The sequence below is a fragment of the Cheilinus undulatus genome, linkage group 24, assembly GCF_018320785.1.
Source record: "Cheilinus undulatus linkage group 24, ASM1832078v1, whole genome shotgun sequence".
Taxonomy (NCBI): Eukaryota; Metazoa; Chordata; class Actinopteri; order Labriformes; family Labridae; genus Cheilinus; species Cheilinus undulatus.
In genome coordinates, this window is record NC_054888.1 from 3,178,029 (window position 1) to 3,201,986 (window position 23,958).

At 40.0% G+C, this 23,958-nt stretch overlaps 1 protein-coding gene across 12 annotated transcripts in view; it reads right to left on the reverse strand.

Annotated features, from left to right (window-relative positions):
* Positions 1–15,829, reverse strand: part of LOC121506428 (mitogen-activated protein kinase kinase kinase kinase 4-like) — a 76,423-nt gene extending 60,594 nt beyond the window's left edge. For all 12 annotated transcript variants that reach the window (XM_041782238.1, XM_041782234.1, XM_041782233.1 and 9 more), the window contains exons 1-2: positions 15,583–15,829; positions 15,183–15,248 (exon numbers count right to left, since the gene is read on the reverse strand). In XM_041782238.1, the coding sequence (XP_041638172.1) occupies positions 15,183–15,248; positions 15,583–15,639 (123 nt within the window). In that variant the 5' untranslated portion in view covers positions 15,640–15,829. The remainder of the gene's footprint in view (positions 1–15,182; positions 15,249–15,582) is intronic.
* Positions 15,830–23,958: the final 8,129 nt, after the last annotated feature.

Here is a 23,958-nt window from a genome sequence, read left to right on the forward strand (position 1 = left end):
TATGTGATTGGCAGGGTTTGTTTGTTTGTTAGCAATATAACTCAAGAAGTTATGGACAAATTTTTGACGAAATTTTCATTGGTAGATAGGGCTAATGGTGGAGCGCTGCACTCTCCCAGTGCTTTTCTAGTTCCACCTTTTTTCTGATTTTTGCCTATTTGAGACACTTTTCACATATTTTTGCCACGTTTTAGCCACTTTTGGACCATTTTTGCCACCTGTTACTATTTTTTCCATATCTTGGCCAGTTTTGCCACTTCTCACCCATTATTGCCACTTTTTCTCCCCATTTTTGCCGCTTTGTACCTATTTTTGCCACTTCTCGCCCATTTAAGCTTTTGCAATTACGTACCATTTTTTGCCCATTTTCCCACCTTTTCTTCAGATATTTGCCCATTTTTCCCAAATTGCATCAGATTTTTGCCACCTTTAACTTATTTTTTGGTCATTTTTTTGCCACATTCTGCTCTTTTTGCCACTTTTCTTGCAGAGTTTGCAGCTTTTGGACCTCTTATGTGACCTTTAACTTATTTAATTGCCACTTTTCACCACTTAAATTGTGGCTCTTGCAAATGTATTTTTCAACAATTTGACTCTTTGGTTGAGCAGGGTTGAGTTACACTGCCAATGTTTTTACCATGTATAGCAATCAAAGTATCATATATGAATATTTTTTCCACTTTAAAATCTTTAATCAGCTTCAGCCCTAATCAAAACTATAATTTTTTACATTTATTTTTAATAATTGTTTTGACATTTTCCAGCTATTTTCAAAGTGGCAGCTCCTATCAAATTAAGAAAACAACAAAATATGAAACATTTTCCAAAAATTAATTTCAGAGTGGAATGTTGTGGGTGATGTTATTAGAGGCTTGTATTTGTAAATAAATTACAGCATTATTGATTTTGTTGCACTTTTATTTTTAAAAGCAGAGGTTTATATCAAAAACTCACTTGGGACCTTTGGGACCCAAATTAGTCCCTTCAGAAAAAGCGCTAAAAAAATCATATAGATATTTTTTCCACTGTCAGTTGAGTCGTGATGATCATACCTGCCTCTCACTTGGTATCTCCATCCATAAATCTCCACCCTGAGCCATGGAGGCACACAGGTGTACTCACAAGGACACAGGAGTGAGTTATAAAGTGGAAAGAGTGGGTCTGTCCCGTTTGGAAACAGCACCGCCCCCGCCGCCAGGCAAACTGGCAACATAGTGTTCCTCTAAAAAAGACGTTTTTAACATGTGTGCGTGATGGTGGCGGTCAACATTCATGCACAAGTAGGTGAACTACAACAACGGCGGACTCTAAAGGTGCTAACTCCCAGTTGACACCATTTCAAGTTATTAACTTTTCCAGGGCAGCCCCAGAGTTCAGTGGGTCTCTCCTCTTAGGAAAACCTAATCCTGGATCCAGACCAAATACTCCAAGCATCATTTTCAGCAGCATGTTCAGAAATTAAAACGCCACATTTTTGAGTAAAGCAGGACCGTAAAGAGAAAAGAGCCGTCAAGTGGAGGGCCTGAAGAAAGACAGGAGAGAGACTGTCTGGTCTGCAGCGCCTTTGTGTCTCATCTCAACACGGCTCCGATAATGAGGTGGCGAGATGAGTTACACACATTCACACGAGGACGGACAGACACAGGGAGTTTTGTTCAGGCGGCGTGGACGGTCAGGGGATGCTGCAGGTCTTGTGACACCCATTAGGAAGAGGGTCAGTGTGTGTGTGTGTGTGTGTGTGTGTGTGGGGCGTGGACAAAAGAGATGCTCATACTGTGTGAGGAGTAGAAACGGCGTTTAAAAGAGCACGGACATACCTGCTCGCCTGAGGGGTGAGAACAGAAATAGAGAGCCAGTGTGACACGTTACGGGACCCTGGCCCCTGTTTGCAGCGTGGGTGACACATTCAGCACCAAAGGACTCTGACCTGAAAGTCACTTGGCCAATCAGCTCCCAGGACCTTTACCAGGGAGTCTTCTACAACAAGAGTCATTCATTCTGGGAGCGGGCAAAGCTTTAACTTCTGCTGGTGAAGTTCATGGTTATTAGCACTCAGAACTATCCTGCAGGAAACACTGGCTGTTTTATCCAGCTGGCGTTTGTCATTGAGTGCTGGCATCACACCAAATAAACCTCCAGTCAGTCTAGCATAGATAGCACGCACATGACGGTGAGAAAATAGTGGTGGGCACAGCCGAGGCACTCCCTGTGGACGCATAAGAGGGAGGCAGGTCAGCGGGGCTCTGCAGCCTCAGGCCTGACTATATATGGCCTTTCTGTGAAGCAGCAGGGAGTCTTCCCAGCATACCACGCACAATTTAAGGAATTATGTCTTCTTCTGTGTTATCATTACTCATTAAGCTCCTATATTCAGAGCGAGGCACCTGAGAGTCCACTGAGCCGGCTGGTTCACTGCCAACTGATAAGAGGAAGAGGGAGAGATTCTTTGTGCAGAGCAGGAGCTGTGCTTTCAGAGCACTGACATAAATGCATTACTTTTAATAACTAATGACTTGAGCACAGCGGCGTGCTGCAAGCACACGTGATGCAGCGCATCCTTAGACCCTATAGAAGAGGTGGAGGTGGGACTTTACCGCAAGGTTTGAGGACTGAGGGATTTGAAACTCTGATATGAAACTAGTAAAACATACAATGATTGTGACTGTGAGTTTATTTATTGTTTTAAATGACCGAACACTTCCAGTGTAAGACACACTTTTAATACCCATTTTCTATCAAAAAACAACTCTCTGCATCCTAAATGCAATGTATGCAATGTAATACTAATCCTACAAATAATACTGCACGATAGCAACTGGACAATTTTACAGTTTGCAGTTATGTTATAATTAGGCCAGTTAATATGAATGCGTTAACGCCCGTGATTAACCTGGAAAGCCTAACATGTTAAAAAAATAATAATGCAATTTAACCATATGACTAAGTTTGACCACAACTTCCTTCTGTAGTCCTCCTGCGCGGATGTTTACATCCCTGGGGTGAAAAGGTTAAAGGCGGGTCAAACGCAGCCAGCAGTGATGAGTGAGGAGACAGAGGTCTGTTTATAACGGCCAATTCAGATTAAAGAGCTGCCTGATGGAAGTCTGGATGAAACAAAGGTTGTGTGTACATACTGGGGTGATGAACTGTCTTTACACCGAAGCACAACGAGGCTGAAGTACCACCTCCAGGGAAAACATATCTTTGTTAATGTTAGCAAAGATGCTAACAGCAACAGGGGTGTGGCTCTTTTATGTCTGATTTCAAAATATTAATCCCCATAAAACCTTTAAAAAAAGGAAACTTTGACTTAAGAAGTTAAATCAGTTTGTTTCTCAGTTACAGCTGGCTTTGCCAACCTACATTTTTATCTAATTATTTCTATTGCCCTTATTTTCATTTTTTGCCACTTTAAATCCATTGTAACTTCTTCAAGTCCACTTTTGCCACTTCTTTTTGCCTATTTGTATCCTGTTTTTATACCCTCTTTTTCCTGCTTTTTGCTGTTTTTCCCCTTTTATTGCCACTTTCCCCCGTTTTTCCCACTCTTGCTGCTTTTGGCTCTTTTTTTCTTCCTTTTTGCCTGTTAGAGTCACTTTTCACTCCTTTTTTGCCGCTTTTGGACCCTTTTGTTCCACCCGTTACTTATTTTTTTTTGTCACCTCTCACCCATTTTTGCCACTTTCTGCACTTTTTCTTCCCATTTTTTTCACCATTTTATTGCAGTGTTAAGCCTGTTTTGCCCTTTTTCAACCATTTTTGACCCTTTTCCCATTTTTTGCCACTTATAATCTATTTTTAAATAATAAATAATCTAAATAATATGAAATTCTTATATAGTGACATCTCTACAGCCTTGGCGTCATGATGTTAAAAACTGAAGTATGTCAGAAAATGCAGCGTCAAGCAGAGAACACGCGTGTTCCTGCAGCTGCTTGTTCCAAAAACACGACCAAGCAGTGAACATTGACTGTTCAAACCTCTGCTGAAGGGTGTAATGATCCTCTCACTGGCCTAGTTTGATTCAAATTCACAACATTTCTGAAAACTATGAAAGAATTATGTTCAGGGATTAATTTCAAACTGTGCAGAGATCCTTGCTTAATTCCTGATCATCCAGCATGCCGAAGCAGAACTCATGGTTTAAGAGGCGTTTTTGGCTATGATGTCATCTTCACTGTAGGCGTCATTCAAAGATCTGCTCCACTGTAGCCTGGCCTCTCTCCAGAGGCAGCGGCTGCCCTTTTGGCAGAGAGAGCAGCTCTGGAGCCGGCGCTACGGCACAGGCACGAGAACTTGACATGGCATTTTGGGTTTTAGAAAACAGATTTAATTTTCTGTGTTAAGCTGCAAGTTGTGCTGCACAGCAGAAAAGCATGAATGGGCTTTAGTGGGATCTGATTGTTAGCGTTTTAATCCGGTCAAGAGCTGAGTGTTTGGGCCAAATGAGAAATCTCGCGCTTGTGTTTACACACATTAAACCGTATCATGTCCAGAATATGGCCAGTAGGGCTGGAAATCTTTACAACACTGGGATCGGTGTTCTGGCACATTCATCAGGACTCTGCTGAATAATGAGCCTCATCTGATCGTAGAAATACGAGAAGCTGAATTATGATGATATAAACCAGGATTTTTCATTATAATTAGACCTGTTTCAAGGCAGAACTGGGTTCATTTCACACCTGAGACCACAAAGTGTCCCAAGTGTACTAGGATAAGACTCTCCACCCCCTAAAATCTGCCCGAAACACCAAAAACACCAAAAACACCGAAGGGAAACGGCACTAAAGAATCAAAAGTCACCACAAATCAAAGACTAAAGAAACTGGGCCACATTGTGCTATCTAAAAAGGCCTTTGCAATCTGTGACCAAGTGCTTGACAAAGCAGAAAAAAGGCCTCAGAGGGAGAAGAAACTCCACCCCGTTTCAGTTGGGGGGCCTGTTGTGATTATTCAGTCAGTTGGCGTTTGAAACCCTGCGGACAAACTCCTCCTTTCTGTGGACTTTCACTGACTGACGGACTGGACAGACCCAAAGAGAGAGGGGGACAAACTCAGCTTTGTGCGAGCGCTGGGCAGGTTCTGTGTGGGGCTGGACAGCTGCTCCTCTACAGCCGACCCCCGACACCCCCCCCCCAACTGCACATGCTCACAGGCCACATGCTCATTCAACTGGTTAACGTGACAGTCAATGCTCGGATCGACGGCTGATCGAAAAGAGGCTGCAGCAGCGAGCTGCAGCATTGGTCTGCAGTGAAAGCAACCACTGTGCCTTCAAAGTTGGGCCTTTCTCATGCAGGCTTTTTTGGTGCTGGGCAACAGACCGAGCTGTAAAGATATATGGATCTGTTTCTAAATGAGATATGAGTCAGATGATGTTTTTATTTGCCAATATATTTGTGCAGCTTAGACAGCACTCTCTCACTCAGTTAAAAATCATCTATCCACTTTCCAAATGATGCCGACAGATTTGTGACATTTCACCAGTGCTCTTGGCCATTTCCACACGCTCCTGCACAGTTCCCAAAACTTTTCCAGACGTTTCCAATTCATTTCTGCAATTAAGTCATTTCTCTCCCTCTCCTTTGGTTTAAAACATGGCTGAAGACCATGAAGCTTCTGTTTAATTATTAAAATAATGGAGATTTGATCAGGATGTTGCCACTGAAAACATGCTCGATACTGTCGATCTAGACCAGCGACACTCAACCCTGCTCAAGCAAAGAGCCAATGTTGAAAAATACCTTCACAAGAGTCACAATCTAAGTGGTGAAAGGAGGCACTAAAAATGAGTGAAAATGACTAATATTGGCAAAAAGCAGCAAATAGGTGGGGAAAATGGGAAAAAGTGGCATAAAAGGAAAAATGTATTTTGCAAAAAAAGCAGGATAAAAGGGGCCAAAATCTGTGCAAAAGGGTAAAGAGAATGGTAAAAAAAAATGCAAATGAGGGCAATGGAAATATACAGATAAAAAATATAGGCTGACAACTAAAGCCTGCTGTAACAAATGGCAAAGGATAAATCTGAGGTCAAAGTTTCCTTTTCTAAGGTTTTCCTGGGCAATCATATCTCAAATTTAGACATAAAAGAGCCACATGTTGAGTATCGCTGATCTAGGGCTGCTAATTCTGTGGCGGTGCTATCAAACGTATCGTGCACGCTCATCCTGCAGGAACATATCTAGATATCCTTCCTGGTCCGTATCTCCAGCCTGACATTGCAGTAAAAGCGACTCTGCTGAGACAGTTTGGCTTATCTCGTGCAGGCTGTTACGACCGTGTCTTTGTGTCAACTGCAGGCTAATCTGACAGCCTCTCTCTTCCACCAGCTCCATTCCCACACAGCAGCACTCGCAAATAGAATTAGCATTGGACAGTGAATGGAGCGAGAGATTAAAAGGGACAAAAAAAGAGGGAGAAGCGGTAATTCTCTGTCCCATACGCCCAGCTCAGAACCATCTGGTTGGAAGATAGGACACCAGCACCACTCCTCCTGAACGCCGAGGATCTGCTGCTGCTATCTACGCCGCACAGCGGCTGGTTGCAGGTGCTCGTAGATGGGTTGTCTCTCTGTGAGTTGATGCTGTGCAGGAGGGAGGATCCTGAAGTTCAGCACACCAGGGGATTGAATGCAGGTCACTGGAGCACTGTGGGCTCAGAATTAAATACTCAGCTTAGCTCGCTGCTCGGCACACGGGCACTGATGAGTGAATTTTCTGGCTAACCTATTAGCAGTCAGCTGTGTGCTCTGCAAAGATGTCTTGTGAGTATAAAGGCATGCTGGGTAGTTTTTTTATACAGTCTTCATTATTTTCATTAACGACGGTTTGAAAAAGTGCCAAAGCTTTACATCTGTTTTAGAGGACAGCAGCACTAAACCTGATTAAGACTGCAGGGACATTTCTGCACGCTGCCTAAACTGCACTAACTTGCAGGGAGCATGGGTGGCAGAGATGCCTCTGACAGACCTTCTTACACAGGAGCAGCCATTACAGCTACTAGGTTCTATTACAATAAAAAAATTACTTTCACTCGTGGTTTGTGCTTTTCAAAATAAGAGCCCAGTTTGGCATTTCTTTGAAGAAACATGCTATGCTTTTATTCTGAAGTTTTCCTGGCTCCGTATTACAATGAATCACTTCTTAAAGAGAGATTTATTCAGGTAAAGCTTCAGATAGGCAGGGTTGTGATGGCAGGTAGACGTAGCCAACATTCACACACCTGGTATGGAGGTCATGGCGGTTTGAGCCACAGCTGGCATGCAGCCAATCTGAAACAGCCATTAGGAAGTTGACCCAGTCATCCCTCTGCCTAGCGACATTTTCAGACTCCTCCTGGGGGATCCCGAGATGTTCCCAGACCAGAAGGGGTGTATAGTCCTAAGTCTACCCTGGGGTCTTCCCTTAGTTGGATGTACCTGAAAGACCTCCATATCTGAAGTCTCATTCTTTCAGCCCTACCAAAATCCCACGACCATAGGTGAGGGCTGCAGATCAGTTTGGTGGATTATTTAAGGTTATTTCTCATGAAAACAAGCAGAACAACAACGGTGGCTACCATCTGCTTGGCTTGTGTCATTGTGTGCTCTTGATTTAAGAAGTTTTCTCTCAGCTTTTTACTGCAAAGAGATACAAACCAAACCAAACTGACCACAGATGCTACCTCCCCTCAGAGACAAACAAGCCGAGGGAATAAAACCAGTGGGAGAAAAAAATGTGCCTTTCTGTGTGCCCTTTGGTAAAAAAGGCGAGAACACGTATCAAACAAGTCAAACAAAACTGTTATTTGTTAGTAGATACATTTAAATTATTTTACAGTTAAAATTTAAACCTGAAAATAAAAACATTTGTAGGTAACATTCAATCTCTGATCCACAAGACTGAACCAGAGGCAGACCCTCCACTCTGATAGCAATCAAACTCATCTGTTTAGAGCTTTATCAGACTGAAATCACTGTCCAGGAGGAAAGAATCATCTTACATCTTTCTGCTGAGATCTTCACATGACTTCTCTGCAAAACTAAGGCTGTACTGACTAGCTAGCTGCAGCGACAATACAACACTAGGCTCTACCATCCCTCCATCAGCCACATCACTGACTCCATCAGCCACATCTCTGACTCCATCAGCCACATCTCTGACTCCTCCATCAGCCACATCTCTGACTCCATCAGCCACATCTCTGACTCCATCGGCCACATCTCTGACTCCATCGGCCACATCTCTGACTCCATCAGCCACGTCTCTGACTCCATCAGCCACACCTCTGACTCCATCAGCCACATCTCTGACTCCATCAGCCACATCTCTGACTCCATCAGCCACATCTCTGACTCCATCAGCCACATCTCTGACTCCATCAGCCACACCTCTGACTCCATCAGCCACATCTCTGACTCCATCAGCCAAATCTCTGACTCCTCCATCAGCCACATCTCTGACTCCATCAGCCACATCTCTGACTCCTCCATCAGCCACATCTCTGACTCCATCAGCCACATCTCTGACTCCATCAGCCACATCTCTGACTCCTCCACCAGCGCTGCTTCTCTCCCTCCTTGGCGATGTCTTTCAACAGAAGTAATGTTTATTTTCTTCAGAGAAATCTGATACCAAGACCAGATGGCCCTGAGATCAGGATTCCCTTCCGCTGGAGTGTGAAGTCTGATTTATACAGGATAACATGTGACTAACAGGAGAGGAGGGTTCAGTCCTAAGGCCGGGCAATATTCATATATTTTTAGTAAAGGTATAGTGAGACAATATTGATTTTATTAATATGTTGATTAGAAAAAAAGATTCCAAAAGTCTAAATCTGGAATTACTTTATTTTCTTAAATTTATCTAAGTTAGTGATACTCAACATGTGGCTCTTTTATGTCTTAATTTTAAATATTATCCCCCGAGAAAACCTAAAAAAGGGACATTTTTTGCCCCCTTTCACCATTTTTGCCACTTTTCACCCATTTAAGCCACCTTTTGCCATTAAATAGAACTAGTTTCCTATTTTTTGCCCATTTTTGCCACTCTTTACTGCCTTTTGTCCATTTTGTCACTATTAACTCTTTTTTTTGTCTTGTTTTTTCCACTTTTGGACCATTTTTGCCACCTGTAACTCATTTTTTGTCACATCTCCCCATTTTTGCCACTTTCTGACCCTATTTCCACCTTTTCTCCCCATTTTCACCCTTTTCATCCATTTTTGCTGCTTTTTGACCATCTTTAACTCATTTTATTGCTACTTCAAGCTGTTTATGCCACTGTTCACCTTTTAGATTGTGGCTCTTGCAGAGGTATTCCTCAACAGTTTGGCTCTTTGGTTGAGTAACACTGCTTTAAAGGGTGATATATATCTAACAGTAGGGGTGTGACGAGACGAGATGAGATTTTACACCTTTTTTTAATTTAGGAAAAAACAGATGGGTGGATAATATGTCCTTTATACAACTGAAAGTCATAATCGCAAAGCATTCAGGTCTATTCAGAAATGTTTAAACTAACTTCTCTTGTACTGAATAGGTTATTAATGCTTACACACTGTTTATCTTGTCTAACTCTGACTCAAACTGTACATTTTAATGCTCTTCAAATCAAACCTTTAATTTTAATAGTCTACCAAATTTTTATTTTACTACACTATGCACTCACTGCCACAATTACAATAATTATAATAAAAGCATTTAGATTATTTAGAAAGTACTTTAAACACTGTTTACAACAGACTGAAATGTAAAGAGCTGCATCAGTAAAATCAAACTATTTCTCATCCTCTTTAAGGACATCCACATTTAAAACACTCAAAAGAAACATTCCTGTCAATAACACTTTGGCTGTAATGTAGAGAAATAGTTTATTTGATCGTTTTTGTGCGCTTTTGTTCATATGAGCTTTGACAGTGTTGGACATGACGCACAGGTGAGCGTGTGTTAATGTGTGTGACTCTGCTCTGCCTGTCAGACAACAAGCAGGGCGTGTTTAAATGGGGCTAGAACTGTGTTTTTTTGAGCTAACAGTGGACTCTGGCGCTGAAAGAGAGTTCGTTTCGCTAAGTTCACCGCTGAAGTATACAACCGCCTGTTGCGCTGCTTATGTTAATCGTCTGATTGATGATACGCACAGTCAACAGCTGATGGGTGTGTGGCTGACAGAGGTGAGACGAGAAGGAGACACGACGAAGAAGCGCGGAAACAAAGTTAAAACTCACAGATACCGGCACTAAGATCGAGTCTGCGTGCATACACCAACTAATGAAACACTATATTCTCTTTACAGAGACTGCACAGCTGCAACATTTCATCATTTTGGACCGTTATGATGAACTTATTACACATTGGCGGATCATGTGCGGCCCCAAGAAGCGCAAGCGGAGGAGGGGTTGGGGATGGAGCGTGATCTGAATAGGTCACGGATCAGCTCCGTTTCTTCTTTAGCTCTCCCACCAACAGTTTTAAAGCGTCCAGGGCATCTTTGTGATCTTTTATGACTTCCAGTTAGGTGTTTTCTGTAAGGAGAGCTGCTGCTCCAAGCGTCTGCGCATTATTGATCTCGCGAGACGGATTTTTCCTCGACGAGAAATCTTGTGACGTTTTGACCTCGTCACACCCCTAATTAACAGCAAAGATCAAATTAAGTTGATTCTAGTTTGATACCATTGCAACAAAAATAAGGTCTTTGAAAAACAACATTTTCAATTTCTTGATTACAATCATCAGAAATTGCAGTAAACTCCTGTTTGTTGTCTTAATTGTACAATTAAGTTGGCAACATTTGGAAGAGTGGATGAAAAAGGACAGCAGCAAAGGAGACCCTCAACTCCCGCTGTTCCAACCACTTTTCCAAGTTGCCAATGCAATTGCGCAATCAAGTTTAGTGAAGAATGTTGCATCCACTTTTCCAAATGTTGCCAACATATTTATGCAATTAAACAGTGCACTCCTTTGGTTAAGGATATTCTAACCATCTTTCCTAGGGTTGCGAATTTATTTGCAATTAAGACTGTGCTCCACATCAGCTCTAGCAACTTTTAAAATGTTGCCAACATATTTTTGCAATTTTGACAGGGCTCCCTTTCTCTTCGATGAAGATCAACGTATTGCCAACCTTGACCCCTCTGTTTTGGTTAGAAATATTCCATCCACTTTACCAGCTGTTGCCAATCTTTGTCACAATTGAATCAGCGCTCTCTCTTCTGATTCAGGATATTCCACCTGTTTGGCCAAAAGTTTCACATTCATTTGAGCAATGAAGACTGTGCTCCTCATCAGCTCTACCCACTTTTGAAATGTTGCCAACACATTTGTGCAATTTTGACACGGCTCCTGCTCTCTTTTGGTAAAGAATTTTACACCCACTCTGCCAATTGTTGACAACGTATCTGTACAATAGAAACAGCGCCTTCTCTGCTGGTTAACGATGTTCCACCTGCTTGGCTGCAAGTTTCCAATTTATTTGTGCAATTTAGACAGTGCTCTTAATGGCAATACCCACTTTCCCAAATGTTGGCAACATATTTTTGCAATCTGGAAAGGGCTCCTTCTCTGTTTTGGTTAGAAATATTCCACACACTTTCCCAAATATTGTCAACATATTAGTGCAGTTGAGACTGTGCTTTTTTTTGGTTCAGTGTTAATTTCATCGACTAAAAATGTTCGTCGACAGCCTTTTTTTTCCATGACAAGAACTAGACTAAGACTAAAAAATAGCTCTGTGATGACTAAAACTGGCAAAAACTAAGTTTAGTTTTTATCAAGATGACTAAAACTAGACTAAAATGTAATGTAGTTTTCATCAGACGTTTAAAACCCATGATATTTCACCACTGCGGGTAAATCTGTCAAAAAACAATACATCTGTATCTATTCTACCTCTCAGCTGTAGAAAGCAGGGACCCCAGGCTTGGCAGAATGCAGAGAACACACTACTGGTACCAGATTTGGTACCAGATTTAGGCAAGAGAATAAACGTTTGGACTAAAAGTAAAGACTAATGTGATGACTTTTATGGACTAAAACTAGACTAACACTAAAAAGGATAGAAATGATAGACATGCAATTTAGTAATTGCTCCTGATTGGTTCTACCCATCTTCTTAAATGATATTTATGCAATTTAGTCTGTGCTCTCTTTCTTTTGGTTAAGGATGTTTCTTCTGCTTTCCTCAACGATGCAAACATACTTTTTCTTCTGCAAATTAAAACAGAGTTCGTTGCAATGTTTCTTAATTTTGCCATCATATATAAAAGCAATTTCAACATTGTGCTCTCTTTTCAGCGAGGAAAAAAACAACTGAAGATGATCTGTACCTCTGATACCACTGGTCAAAAAATAAGATTTAGAAATGCACTGTATTTATTCTAATTCATGTGCAATTCCTGCACAATATCAAATGATATTAAAACATGTCAGAGTCAAAACATGTCAAACATGTCCAAGATAGGGCTGGGCAATTAATCACAAATGAGAATAAATTGCAATATGGCATGCTGCAATTTACAAATCGCAGACATAATATTGCTTTAACTTGTAACATTCCAAAATACCAGTTTAATACAGTCATTTGTTGCAGCAGCAGAGAATTTATGCACATTTTGCAAACAGAAGTGTAATTTTTTTGTAGAATGGTTAATAAAACTGGTCCTTTTCATGTTTAATGTACATTTTTTTAAATTAAAACAATTGACTTAAAAACAATTATCCCCATTCAATAAAGAAATTCATATCAAATCTGCAATATGAGCATCAATAATAGCAATTAGATGTTTTTTAATCATTCTGCTCTTGTTCATGGAAGTCATACCTCTAGCCCAGTTGGCTGATAGTCAGCTGACCCCACAACTGTCCCTGAGCTCCCACAGCCAATCACAGCTCTTTCTCTCAACACAGTGGTCCATTAAAAGATGATGTACTTCTCACTAATCCCTGCTTGCATTAATGCTGATACATCACGCTGCTGCTGGCAAGCCTCACCTCCACCCCAGCCTCCTCCTTTATAGACTAAAGTTTCAACTCCTCCACCCCAGCCTCCTCCTTTATAGACTAAAACTGAACCTCCTCCACCCCAGCCTCCTCCTTTTGGACTAAAGCTTCAACTCCTCCACCCCAGCCTCCTCCTTTATAGGCTAAAGCTGAACCTCCTCCACCCCAGCCTCCTACTTTATAGACTAAAGCTTCAACTCCACCACCCCAGCCTCCTCCTTTATAGACTAAAGCTGAACCTCCTCCACCCCAGCCTCCTCCTTTTGGACTAAAGCTTCAACTCCTCCACCCCAGCCTCCTCCTTTATAGGCTAAAGCTGAACCTCCTCCACCCCAGCCTCCTACTTTATAGACTAAAGCTTCAACTCCTCCACCCCAGCCTCCTCCTTTATAGACTAAAGCTGAACCTCCTCCACCCCAGCCTCCTCCTTTATAGGCTAAAGCTGAACCTCCTCCACCCCAGCCTCCTACTTTATAGACTAAAGCTTCAACTCCTCCACCCCAGCCTCCTCCTTTATAGACTAAAGCTGAACCTCCTCCACCCCAGCCTCCTCCTTTATAGACTAAAGCTTCACCTCCTCCACCCCAGCCTCCTCCTTTATAGACTAAAGCTTCAACTCCACCCCAGCCTCCTCCTTTACAGTATAAAGCTTGTTGCACCCTCATATTCAGATTCATGCTCTTATAGATTGCTTCTGAATAATGTCATTGTTTTCAATGCACACCGTCATAAATGCATCTATCCACATGGGGGTTTCTAGCTATACTCCCTGGAAAGTCAAAGCATGCTGTTTAACTAACCCAGGGAGCATCTTTAGAGCAGAGCTTTCTCCACAAAGTAAAACTGTTTGCAATAAAATGGTTAAATGTGTAATATTGAATGATTTCTTGCTTAAATTTGTTGAAAAATACACAAAGACAAGACAAAGAACCTAATAATAATCGCATATCAATTTGCAATGGGGGGGGGGGGGGCGCAATTACATTATTTTCGCAAATTGTTCAGCCCCTAGTCCAAGACACCCAAAACTGGACAATTTAATAATTGTAATCATCAGATATTGCAGAGAAAGTCCTGCATACTTCCTAAATTGCAGAAATAATTTGCCAACATCAGGAAAAAGTGGGTGAAACTGGCAGGTAGTGAGGAAACCCCTTATTTCTCAACAGTTCCACTCACTATTCTTTTTAATATTGGCAATTTGTTTGGACAATTTAAACCGTGCTCTCTCTTTTTATAGGTTATGATTTCTAAATTCCTGTACTTTTTGGTTCCACCAATCATAACAATAATAGAGATCTGATCAGTTTCGGTGACTCATCTTGACTCTACTCTGATAGTTTTTGTCTTCCGTTATGGTTGGTACCTGGTACTTTTCTATATTATTGCTGGCGAGGTTCCTCATGAACCTAGCTAATATTAAAATGCAACATTAAGACACTGCAGAGCACTGATTGGTCAGAGAGATCGTCACAAGTGGGACGTCCAGCACGGGGATCAAACTCTTCCCTTCTGATGTATAATTTCCAAAACTCTCCGGTACTTTTCAATAGTACTTTGTCTCACTTCTTGCCTTGATGTGGGAAAAGCCACAGACCAAGAACCGGACACCATCACCTAAAGATTCTCCATTGTTGTTGTGCTGGGCGCCATTTACCCAGCCAGGCTATTACAGCCCTGTCTACATTAGGAGTCACTATCAGAGCTTAAACTGTACTGGAAAACGAGCTCAGCAGCCAGGGTACCATAGTGACTGTTTGCCATTACTTCACATAAAAAACTCAGGTACGTACTGCGCCTCATCGTTCAACTAAAAAACACAAGGACGTGATTTTTGACCCATATCCCCCAGCCCTAGTTTTGTGGCAGATCTCGCCGTCATGGCTTCATCGTGTACTCCTCAGTAAGGCAGGTGATCTCAGATAGTGATGCATCAGACAGCAGACTGTCTGATTCACTCTTTACACACACCTCCCAGCTAAATAATTAACAATAACAGCAGGCCGGGCCAAAAACAAGCCAGAAAATCCACATTTACAGCCCTGTTACTCATCCAGATTAGAATACAGGAGGTCTGACAGCAAAGATGTATCTATTTAATGTGTCTTTCTTTGTTTCCAGGGGAGATAAGGAGGAAAAAAACATCAGCTATCAGGAGCACTGAGTGTGAAAACAGGACAGGCCATGCACTGCGCCTCCAACCAACCTTGTATACTTGTCCATAGGTGCCATTTCCAACCACCTCCACCAATTCAAATATCCCAGCTGGATCCTGGAAAGACAAAGAGGAGTCAGGGTTAAAGATGAGCACTGAGGTAGATTTCCTGGAGGACTAACATTGTCCAGTGAGAGCCAGCTGTTGCGCCCTGGTCTCCCCTACATGCCAAATGCATCTCGAACAAAGGAAAACCAGACACTGGCAACACCTCGCTACGGCTCAGCGGTCATTTTCAATACTTCAGCTGCTCCAAGAACGCACACTGACGGCTTGGTGTGATTTGCTAACGCTGGCCGTACTGATGAAAGTGTGTTTCATCGAGAAATGTTGAGTAAAAGGTGAAAAAAACGTTCAAAAACACACACAGGCTCGGTTCGGCTGCACTCACCCGCAATGAAGCCAAGTCTATGTCTACCAGACTTTTAGCTGGAGAGTCGTTCGCCATCTTTCAAATAAAAGCCGAGCTTTCCTTCGAGCGAGCAGAAAAGAACCGCTGCTGGAGCATTGGCGGGGACTTCGGCGCTTGAATCGAGCAGAGGCCGTCGCGTATTCCTCTCTGTGGGCTCCGCTGGTTAGCAGTAAACGCCGAGCTCCCTCTCCTTACTCCATGTTGAGGTGGCAGCAGCGGGCTAACTGTCCGCTCTCTAACAGCTCGTGCCACTGACGGCAGGCTAGCGTTCACAAGAGGACTTCCGCTTTAGAGTTTCAACATAAAAGCCTCGTTTTACTTTTTTTTTTTAAATTGAGACACTGACCCATATAACCAAAAAAGGAATACAACTTCAAGTTCGAACAAGGAACCGTTTCCTGTTGTTGACATGATTTTCTATTGTTGTAGCTGTAAAGGAAATCGAGTAAATATTTCCAGAATTAAATGTTTCTTTAAAATTTCTAAGTATGTTTGACATGAATAAACTAATGGAAATATTTTGCAACAGTAAAAAGAAAAGTATAATGTAAAAACTTGTACATCATGACTCATTTCCGATTTATATAGTATTTCACTATATAATATCAATTATTCATCGTTGTATTGATATATTTTTATTTTTTTGTTTTTTTTCCCCTTTCATTTTATTTCGTGGTCAACTCTTCTCCCTCTTCTTCCTATTATAACTGCAGCTGATATTATAAGTATTATCACTATTATTGTTATTATTAATATTAATGATATTTTCATGAAGGGTATTTGCACTTTGTGTATTCCTTTAATTTTGTCCAATTTCGTCCAATTTTTTAAAATCTTTAATCATATCTATTATTATATCTATTTGACTGTTTTTAATTTCATTAATTTTATTTATCATTATATTATTATTATTATCATGATTATTTTTCTCTGCATATAACTCCCCATACTGACCATAATACTAATGTCACAACAGTTCCCTTGCATATTTAATTTTTATTTATGTATAATTATTTATCGTTATTATTATATATACATTTTTTTATTATATTCTAATATTATGAATACATATGAACAAATATACATCTTAATTTTTTCTATTTAACTTTTTTCTTTCTCTTCATCTCTCACTGTCTCTAATGTACCACTTGAATATCACTCGTCTGTCTTATTTCTCACCAATAAAATAAATAAATAATAATAATAATTGATCGTTGCAATTGTAGCTGATTCATGAGGAACACTGTGGTTGATTAGTCTAAATTAATCTTTAAAAAGGATTAGAGCTCTTAAACTAGTGTTAGAAAGTAAAAAGAAGCAACATTCAGCTTATTTTTCAGGCTTTGCTGACATGTTAATTCAATATTTTTTAGTGAGACTACAACATGTTTAGATTTTTTACTCTTTATTGAAACTGTTTATAGCTATTTCAGAAAAAAACACTGAATAATATTTTTTTCGTCTCAAGGGGCACGGTACATAAATTTAATCCCAAATCAAATGCAGTGCAAATCAGAGGAAGTTTTAAAACTTGTAATTTTATCTTAAATTGAAAGGTTCACCATTCTACTTCCGCTTTGACGCTGCCTTATTCTTTCTACCTTTCTACGATGACTGAGAGCCGCACAAACACAGGAAGCCGGTAGAAAGAAAAAACACATGAAGCGTGAAGGCTGAGGAAATCTGTGATAGAACACAAACATTCAGGAACTATTTTACACATTTTCTGTTTAGTATCTGAATCAAAGCTGAAGGTGAGATTAATAACAGACGCAGACAGGAGAGAACCCCCTCCACACAGCATCCTTGTGGACATGCGCATTGTGAACTCCAGAGTCAATATTGGTAATCATGGGTGTGGCAGGTGAGCAATCTCAGGAGTGATGCTGTCTGTGGTAGCGCGATGTTTCTCTGAGGGGCTTTCAGGAAGTAGAAAAATAAGATAATGCATTCTCAGCAACTTTACTCTGAAATTTAACAGACTGGATTTTACCAAAGGAGGTTTAACTCATAGGTCTCAGATATTATTTTGGACGGTTATACTGAATATATATCAGATGAGAATCCATTTTTAATAGTATAAATCAAATTACAGTTATTAAATGTAATTATCTGATATAAAGTATGAAGGCTTTGAAGCCCAAAAGCAAATCAATGTATAGAGCAGTGATACTCACCATGTGGCTCTTTTCTGATTATTTGTGGCTCTTTTATGTCTTAATTTTAAATATTATTACCCCAGAAAACCTTAAAAAAGGAGGAAACTTTTTGCCCTTTCCCCTATTTTTTGCCACTTTTCATCAATTTAAGCTACCTTTTGTAATTAAATACCACTCTTTTCCCACTTTTTGCCCATTTTTGCCTCTTTTTCCCCCAATTTTTTACACTTTAATCCCATTTTTGCCCAAAAATGGGATTTGTAACACCGGTATAGAAAGCTGGATGCAACTGCTATAGCAACAACTTTAACATCTTAAAATATACGTTTCTAAAAATGTATTCTAAAGCTTTTTTTATGCCTTCATTACAGAGGACTACAACAAATATCAACAGGGCACTGGTTAGTGGGTTTAATTTGCACTAGTTAGTGGGTTTAGTTTGCACTAGTTAGTGGGTTTAGTTTGCACTAGTTAGTGGGTTAAGTTTGCACTAGTTAGTGGGTTAAGTTTGCACTAGTTATTGGGTTTAATTTTCACTAGTTAGTGGGTTAAGATTGCACTAGTTAGTGGGTTTAATTTTCACTAGTTAGTGGGTTAAGATTGCACTAGTTAGTGGGTTTAATTTTCACTAGTTAGTGGGTTAAGATTGCACTAGTTAGTGGGTTTAATTTTCACTAGTTAGTGGGTTAAGATTGCACTAGTTAGTGGGTTTAGTTTGCACTAGTTAGTGGGTTTAGTTTGCACTAGTTAGTGGGTTTAGTTTGCACTAGTTAGTGGGTTTAGTTTGCACTAGTTAGTGGGTTAAGTTTGCACTAGTTAGTGGGTTTAGTTTGCACTAGTTAGTGGGTTAAGTTTGCACTAGTTAGTGGGTTAAGATTGCACTAGTTAGTGGGTTAAGATTGCACTAGTTAGTGGGTTAAGATTGCACTAGTCAGTGGTTAAGTTTGCACTAGTTAGTGGGTTAAGATTGCACTAGTTAGTGGGTTAAGATTGCACTAGTTAGTGGGTTAAGATTGCACTAGTTAGTGGGTTAAGATTGCACTAGTCAGTGGTTAAGTTTGCACTAGTTAGTGGGTTAAGATTGCACTAGTTAGTGGGTTAAGTTTGCACTAGTTAGTGGGTTAAGATTGCACTAGTTAGTGGGTTAAGATTGCACTAGTTAGTGGGTTAAGATTGCACTAGTTAGTGGGTTAAGATTGCACTAGTTAGTGGGTTAAGTTTGCACTAGTTAGTGGGTTAAGATTGCACTAGTTATTGGGTTTAATTTTCACTAGTTAGTGGGTTAAGATTGCACTAGTTAGTGGGTTAAGATTGCACTAGTTAGTGGGTTAAGATTGCACTAGTTAGTGGGTTAAGATTGCACTAGTTAGTGGGTTAAGTTTGCACTAGTTAGTGGGTTAAGATTGCACTAGTTAGTGGGTTAAGATTGCACTAGTTAGTGGGTTAAGATTGCACTAGTTAGTGGGTTAAGATTGCACTAGTTAGTGGGTTAAGTTTGCACTAGTTAGTGGGTTAAGATTGCACTAGTTATTGGGTTTAATTTTCACTAGTTAGTGGGTTAAGATTGCACTAGTTAGTGGGTTTAATTTTCACTAGTTAGTGGGTTTAGTTTGCACTAGTTAGTGGGTTAAGTTTGCACTAGTTAGTGGGTTTAGTTTGCACTAGTTAGTGGGTTAAGATTGCACTAGTTAGTGGGTTTAGTTTGCACTAGTTAGTGGGTTAAGTTTGCACTAGTTAGTGGGTTTAGTTTGCACTAGTTAGTGGGTTTAGTTTGCACTAGTTAGTGGGTTTAGTTTGCACTAGTTAGTGGGTTAAGTTTGCACTAGTTAGTGGGTTAAGTTTGCACTAGTTAGTGGGTTTAGTTTGCACTAGGTTAAGTTTGCACTAGTTAGTGGGTTAAGATTGCACTAGTTAGTGGGTTAAGTTTGCACTAGTTAGTGGGTTAAGTTTGCACTAGTTAGTGGGTTAAGTTTGCACTAGTTAGTGGGTTAAGATTGCACTAGTTAGTGGGTTAAGTTTGCACTAGTTAGTGGGTTAAGTTTGCACTAGTTAGTGGGTTAAGTTTGCACTAGTTAGTGGGTTAAGATTGCACTAGTTAGTGGGTTAAGTTTGCACTAGTTAGTGGGTTAAGATTGCACTAGTTAGTGGGTTAAGTTTGCACTAGTTAGTGGGTTAAGATTGCACTAGTTAGTGGGTTAAGATTGCACTAGTCAGTGGTTAAGTTTGCACTAGTTAGTGGGTTGAGTTTGCACCAGTTAGTTGGTTAAGTTTGCACTAGTTCACACAGCAGCCAGTCAGCCTGTCTCAGTACTGTTTGATACAACGGCTGAGGTTAAGAGACGTTTAAGGATGGTGGTGGACGGAGAAAAGTGGGCGTGAGTAGTAAATATTGGACATGCTTTTACATGGTGGAGAGAGGCTTGAGAAAAGAAGGCTGCAAAGTAGACATCTGCAGGATACGCTGTGATTGGGCAGGTGAGAATAAGCACATACTGCAAACAAACAGTCTGAAGATAACAGGCTGTAGACACTAGCAGCGTCAGATTTGCCACAATCTGGCCTGTCGACACAGTGTTCTGGTTTCTCACATCTTTGCACCAAGGAGGGAAAATCCTGTTTTAGGGCAGCTTCTCTCACAGACCTTTAGAGGGCGCCAAAGCACATCTAACCAAACTACTACATGCTCCTTTAAAACCAAAATAAAACCTGAACAAAAACTAAAAGGATGATCCAATATTTACATATTTTATTTTTTGAAACACTGATTCAAACAAAAATCAGATTTATTCTGGTAGGTCAGGGATGAGCATGTTGCCTTTATGATCATTTATTATACCAACATTTATATTTTTGAGCTCAAGTGTAAAAAGGAATCGTTAATTTAACCCTCAGGCCCTCCTTTAAAAAGATCACACTCTCCCCCTTAAAGCCCTTTTAGGACACTGAGTATATTTAAAAGTATAAAAATAAATGAAAAAACTTCTTTATTTTTGGCCATTAACCCCAGTCCTCATCATGTATAGCAAATATGAATTAATTTTCATAGTTTTAACCCTATAAATGACAGTTTATTTACATAACGCCACATTTTCTGACAGAAAAAATAAATATTATTCTATTTGATAAATGCAAAGTGGATTTTTTTATGCATGGATTATCAGTCTGGGATATGTCAATAATTAGCACTAACACTGATTTGGATGGGTTATTATGTTTTATGTAATTACAATAAGTAAGAAAAAAACACTATTCCTCTGAAAGCCCTTTAAGAACATTGGATTTATTTAAAAATATAAAAAATAAACTTTTTTATTTTTAGGTCCTCAACTCCAGTCCTCATCAAGTATAGCAAATATGAATTAATTTTCATAATTTTAACCCTATAAATACTAGTTTATTTACATAATGACACATTTTATCAGTTCAAGCAGGGTCATTATCTCCCACAATGCCTCTCTGCAAACATTGAAAAATGGCAAAATTTGGCAAGAATTTTTTGTGTGCAAATATTTTTACCTCTGAATGACAGAATTACAGAGGAATTAACAGGATTTCTTATTTCTGTACTGCAGTGACAGTGAAATGAACACAAGTGGTTTTAATGGTAGTCAATGAGGCCTGAAAGGGCTTTAGGAGGGCGAGAGTGAGTTTTTTGTCTACACAGTGGAAAATTCTGTGTGGATACTGAGATTTCAAAAATTCATTATAAAAAGAACATCTTTGTCAAACACCATCATCTTAGCATGAGAACTGCCAAAGTAAAAAATACAATTAAAAAGCCCTAAAAGGGCTCTAGGAGAAACACGGTGCTGCCTTTTCAATGCAGTCAATGTGATTGTTATTTACAGGCATATTTATGTAGTATTTAATGATGCTGCATATAAAAAGTTGAACAGAAACACTTGCAGCCAATAAAATCTACAAAATACATAAAAAATAAATCAACAAAGAAAAACACTTTTGAATAAATAAAAAATAAATAAATAAAATTTAAAGATTAAGAAGCAAATAAATTAATTTCTATTTTTTAAACAAATCATAAAAGTAAAAAAAATACATTTTCTAAAAATTAATCAAAAATAAATTAAAAATAAAATAAATTAAAACAGAATAGAACCAAAAAATAAGAAAATGAAAATATAAAAAAAAAATCAAATGAAATTAAAAACAAGTTTCAAATGGTTTTAGGCAAATAAATAAATAAGAGAAATGTTTCTGTTTTCATATTTTTAGGCAGATTTTGTCCCAGTTTTCATTTTTTTAACTTTATACTTTCTTGGTATTAGAAATTAACCTGGGGGGACCACATGTGGCCCCAGGCCACCAGTTGCCCACCGCTGTAATGGTTACTGTTGGTGTCTGAAACTTCAACGGAAGGGTCCTTTTAGGAGTAAATGTTTTAGAGAGAACAATAACAGATCACTTTTGTTAACTCCACCAAACCTCAGAGACAAAAACATACATTTCAACACAGAAAACAGCAGTACTGAGTGTTTACAGAAGGCAGAGAGGATGAATGTTCAGCTGCTGTGGTTCAGTTATTTATCACAATCCCACAATGCAACGCTCCAAACAGACAAAGCTAATCTTTTGGTTAAACAAACTCCATAGTCAAACAGCAGGGATGGGCGAACCAGTCGGACAGGGTGAGAGATGTGCCAGCAGGGAAACACAAAGAAACACGTAAACACACACAGGAGTGTGTAGGCGCACCGCCTCAACTTAAAGCACTTAAAGTGATACTTAAGACACTTAGCTTAAGCTCTGTAAATCAACTTAAATCCACCCGCTGCAGGAGAAGCTTGTGGAGACGACACTGATAGTGTAAATCCTGCTTCACCACGCTCTGTGAGGGCATGTTTGTCGTTGAAATAAGGTGACTAGTCTGTTTTGCCCACATCCATCCATCCTGGTTCAAATGTCAACAGTCTGGAGATGGCACATATAACCAAGGGTTCAGCTTGGTTTGTGGTGTTCATCTGAGCTGCAGAATTCAACTGTTTACTGCCATCATGTGGACATTTGAGAGTGCTGCAGGAGCTTGCTTGAAATGCTTGAAGTTGACTGGTGAAGAACCTGGCCAACAGTTGTTGTCTGCAGAGTCTCTCCATCTCAGCTGCTGAAGCTTGGAGCTCCTTCAGAGTAGTCATAGGTGTCTTGGTGGACTCTCTCACTAGTCTCCTTCTTGCACGCCCACTCAGTTTGTGAGGACGGTCTGATCTAGGCAGATTTACACACGTGACAGATTCCTTCATTTCTTCATGATGGATTTAACTGAACTCTGGGGGATGAGATTTTTTTGTATCCGTCCCCAGACTTACACTTTTTAATGACCTTTTCTCTGAGTTACGTGGAGTGTTCTTTTGTCTTCATGGTGTAATAGTAGCCAGGAATACTAGGACTTCACCATGACACCTGCTTTGACTTTAAGCAGCTATACATGTAATCAAGGCTTTCATGATCATTATTATTACTATTTTTTAAATGATATGTAAGGTTTTAAACGACCTTTAAGCCCAGCTACAGTAGCCACAGCTCTAAGACAAGTCTTAGAGCTGTGGCTACTGTAGCATACATCATTTTTTAATCCCCACCACCTGAATGGACGTTTTTATTAGAAAGAAGCAAATTCAGAGCACAAGTTTAAATTTCCATGAACCTTTATTACTAATAACCAGTGTAATCTTCCTCCTACTATAACCATCTGTCCAGAGGTCACCAGGTGGCAGCAGGGAGGCTGTCCAACAATTCAGACCCCATGGTGCCACCCATCAGCAGCAGGTTAATAATATTATAAATAGCAACATGTAATACAAATGTTGAGTTGCAAGTCATGTTAAGAACATTTACACAGAACAGTCCTGATAGAAAAATGATGCTTTCAAATCCAGTGCCAGTTTTCCTTCAGTGTCTCTGCTGCTGCTCTGAACAGCTGAGTAAACAAAGTCACTGATTTAATGAGTCGGGCTTATAAAGGCAGAATGATGGCTGCAGTGCAGATCAGAGTCATCATTTCAGTGTGGTAGTCATATATTCTTCAACATTGTTGATGCTTTTACACAGTATTCAGCGAGGAATAAAGAGGAGGGATCCAGTATTTGAAGTCTGGGCTTTGTTTGTTGGATCATAAATTGAAACATCCACTAAAAGGGGGATTGTTTTTCTACAAACAGGCGCAGATCTATGAAGGTAATGT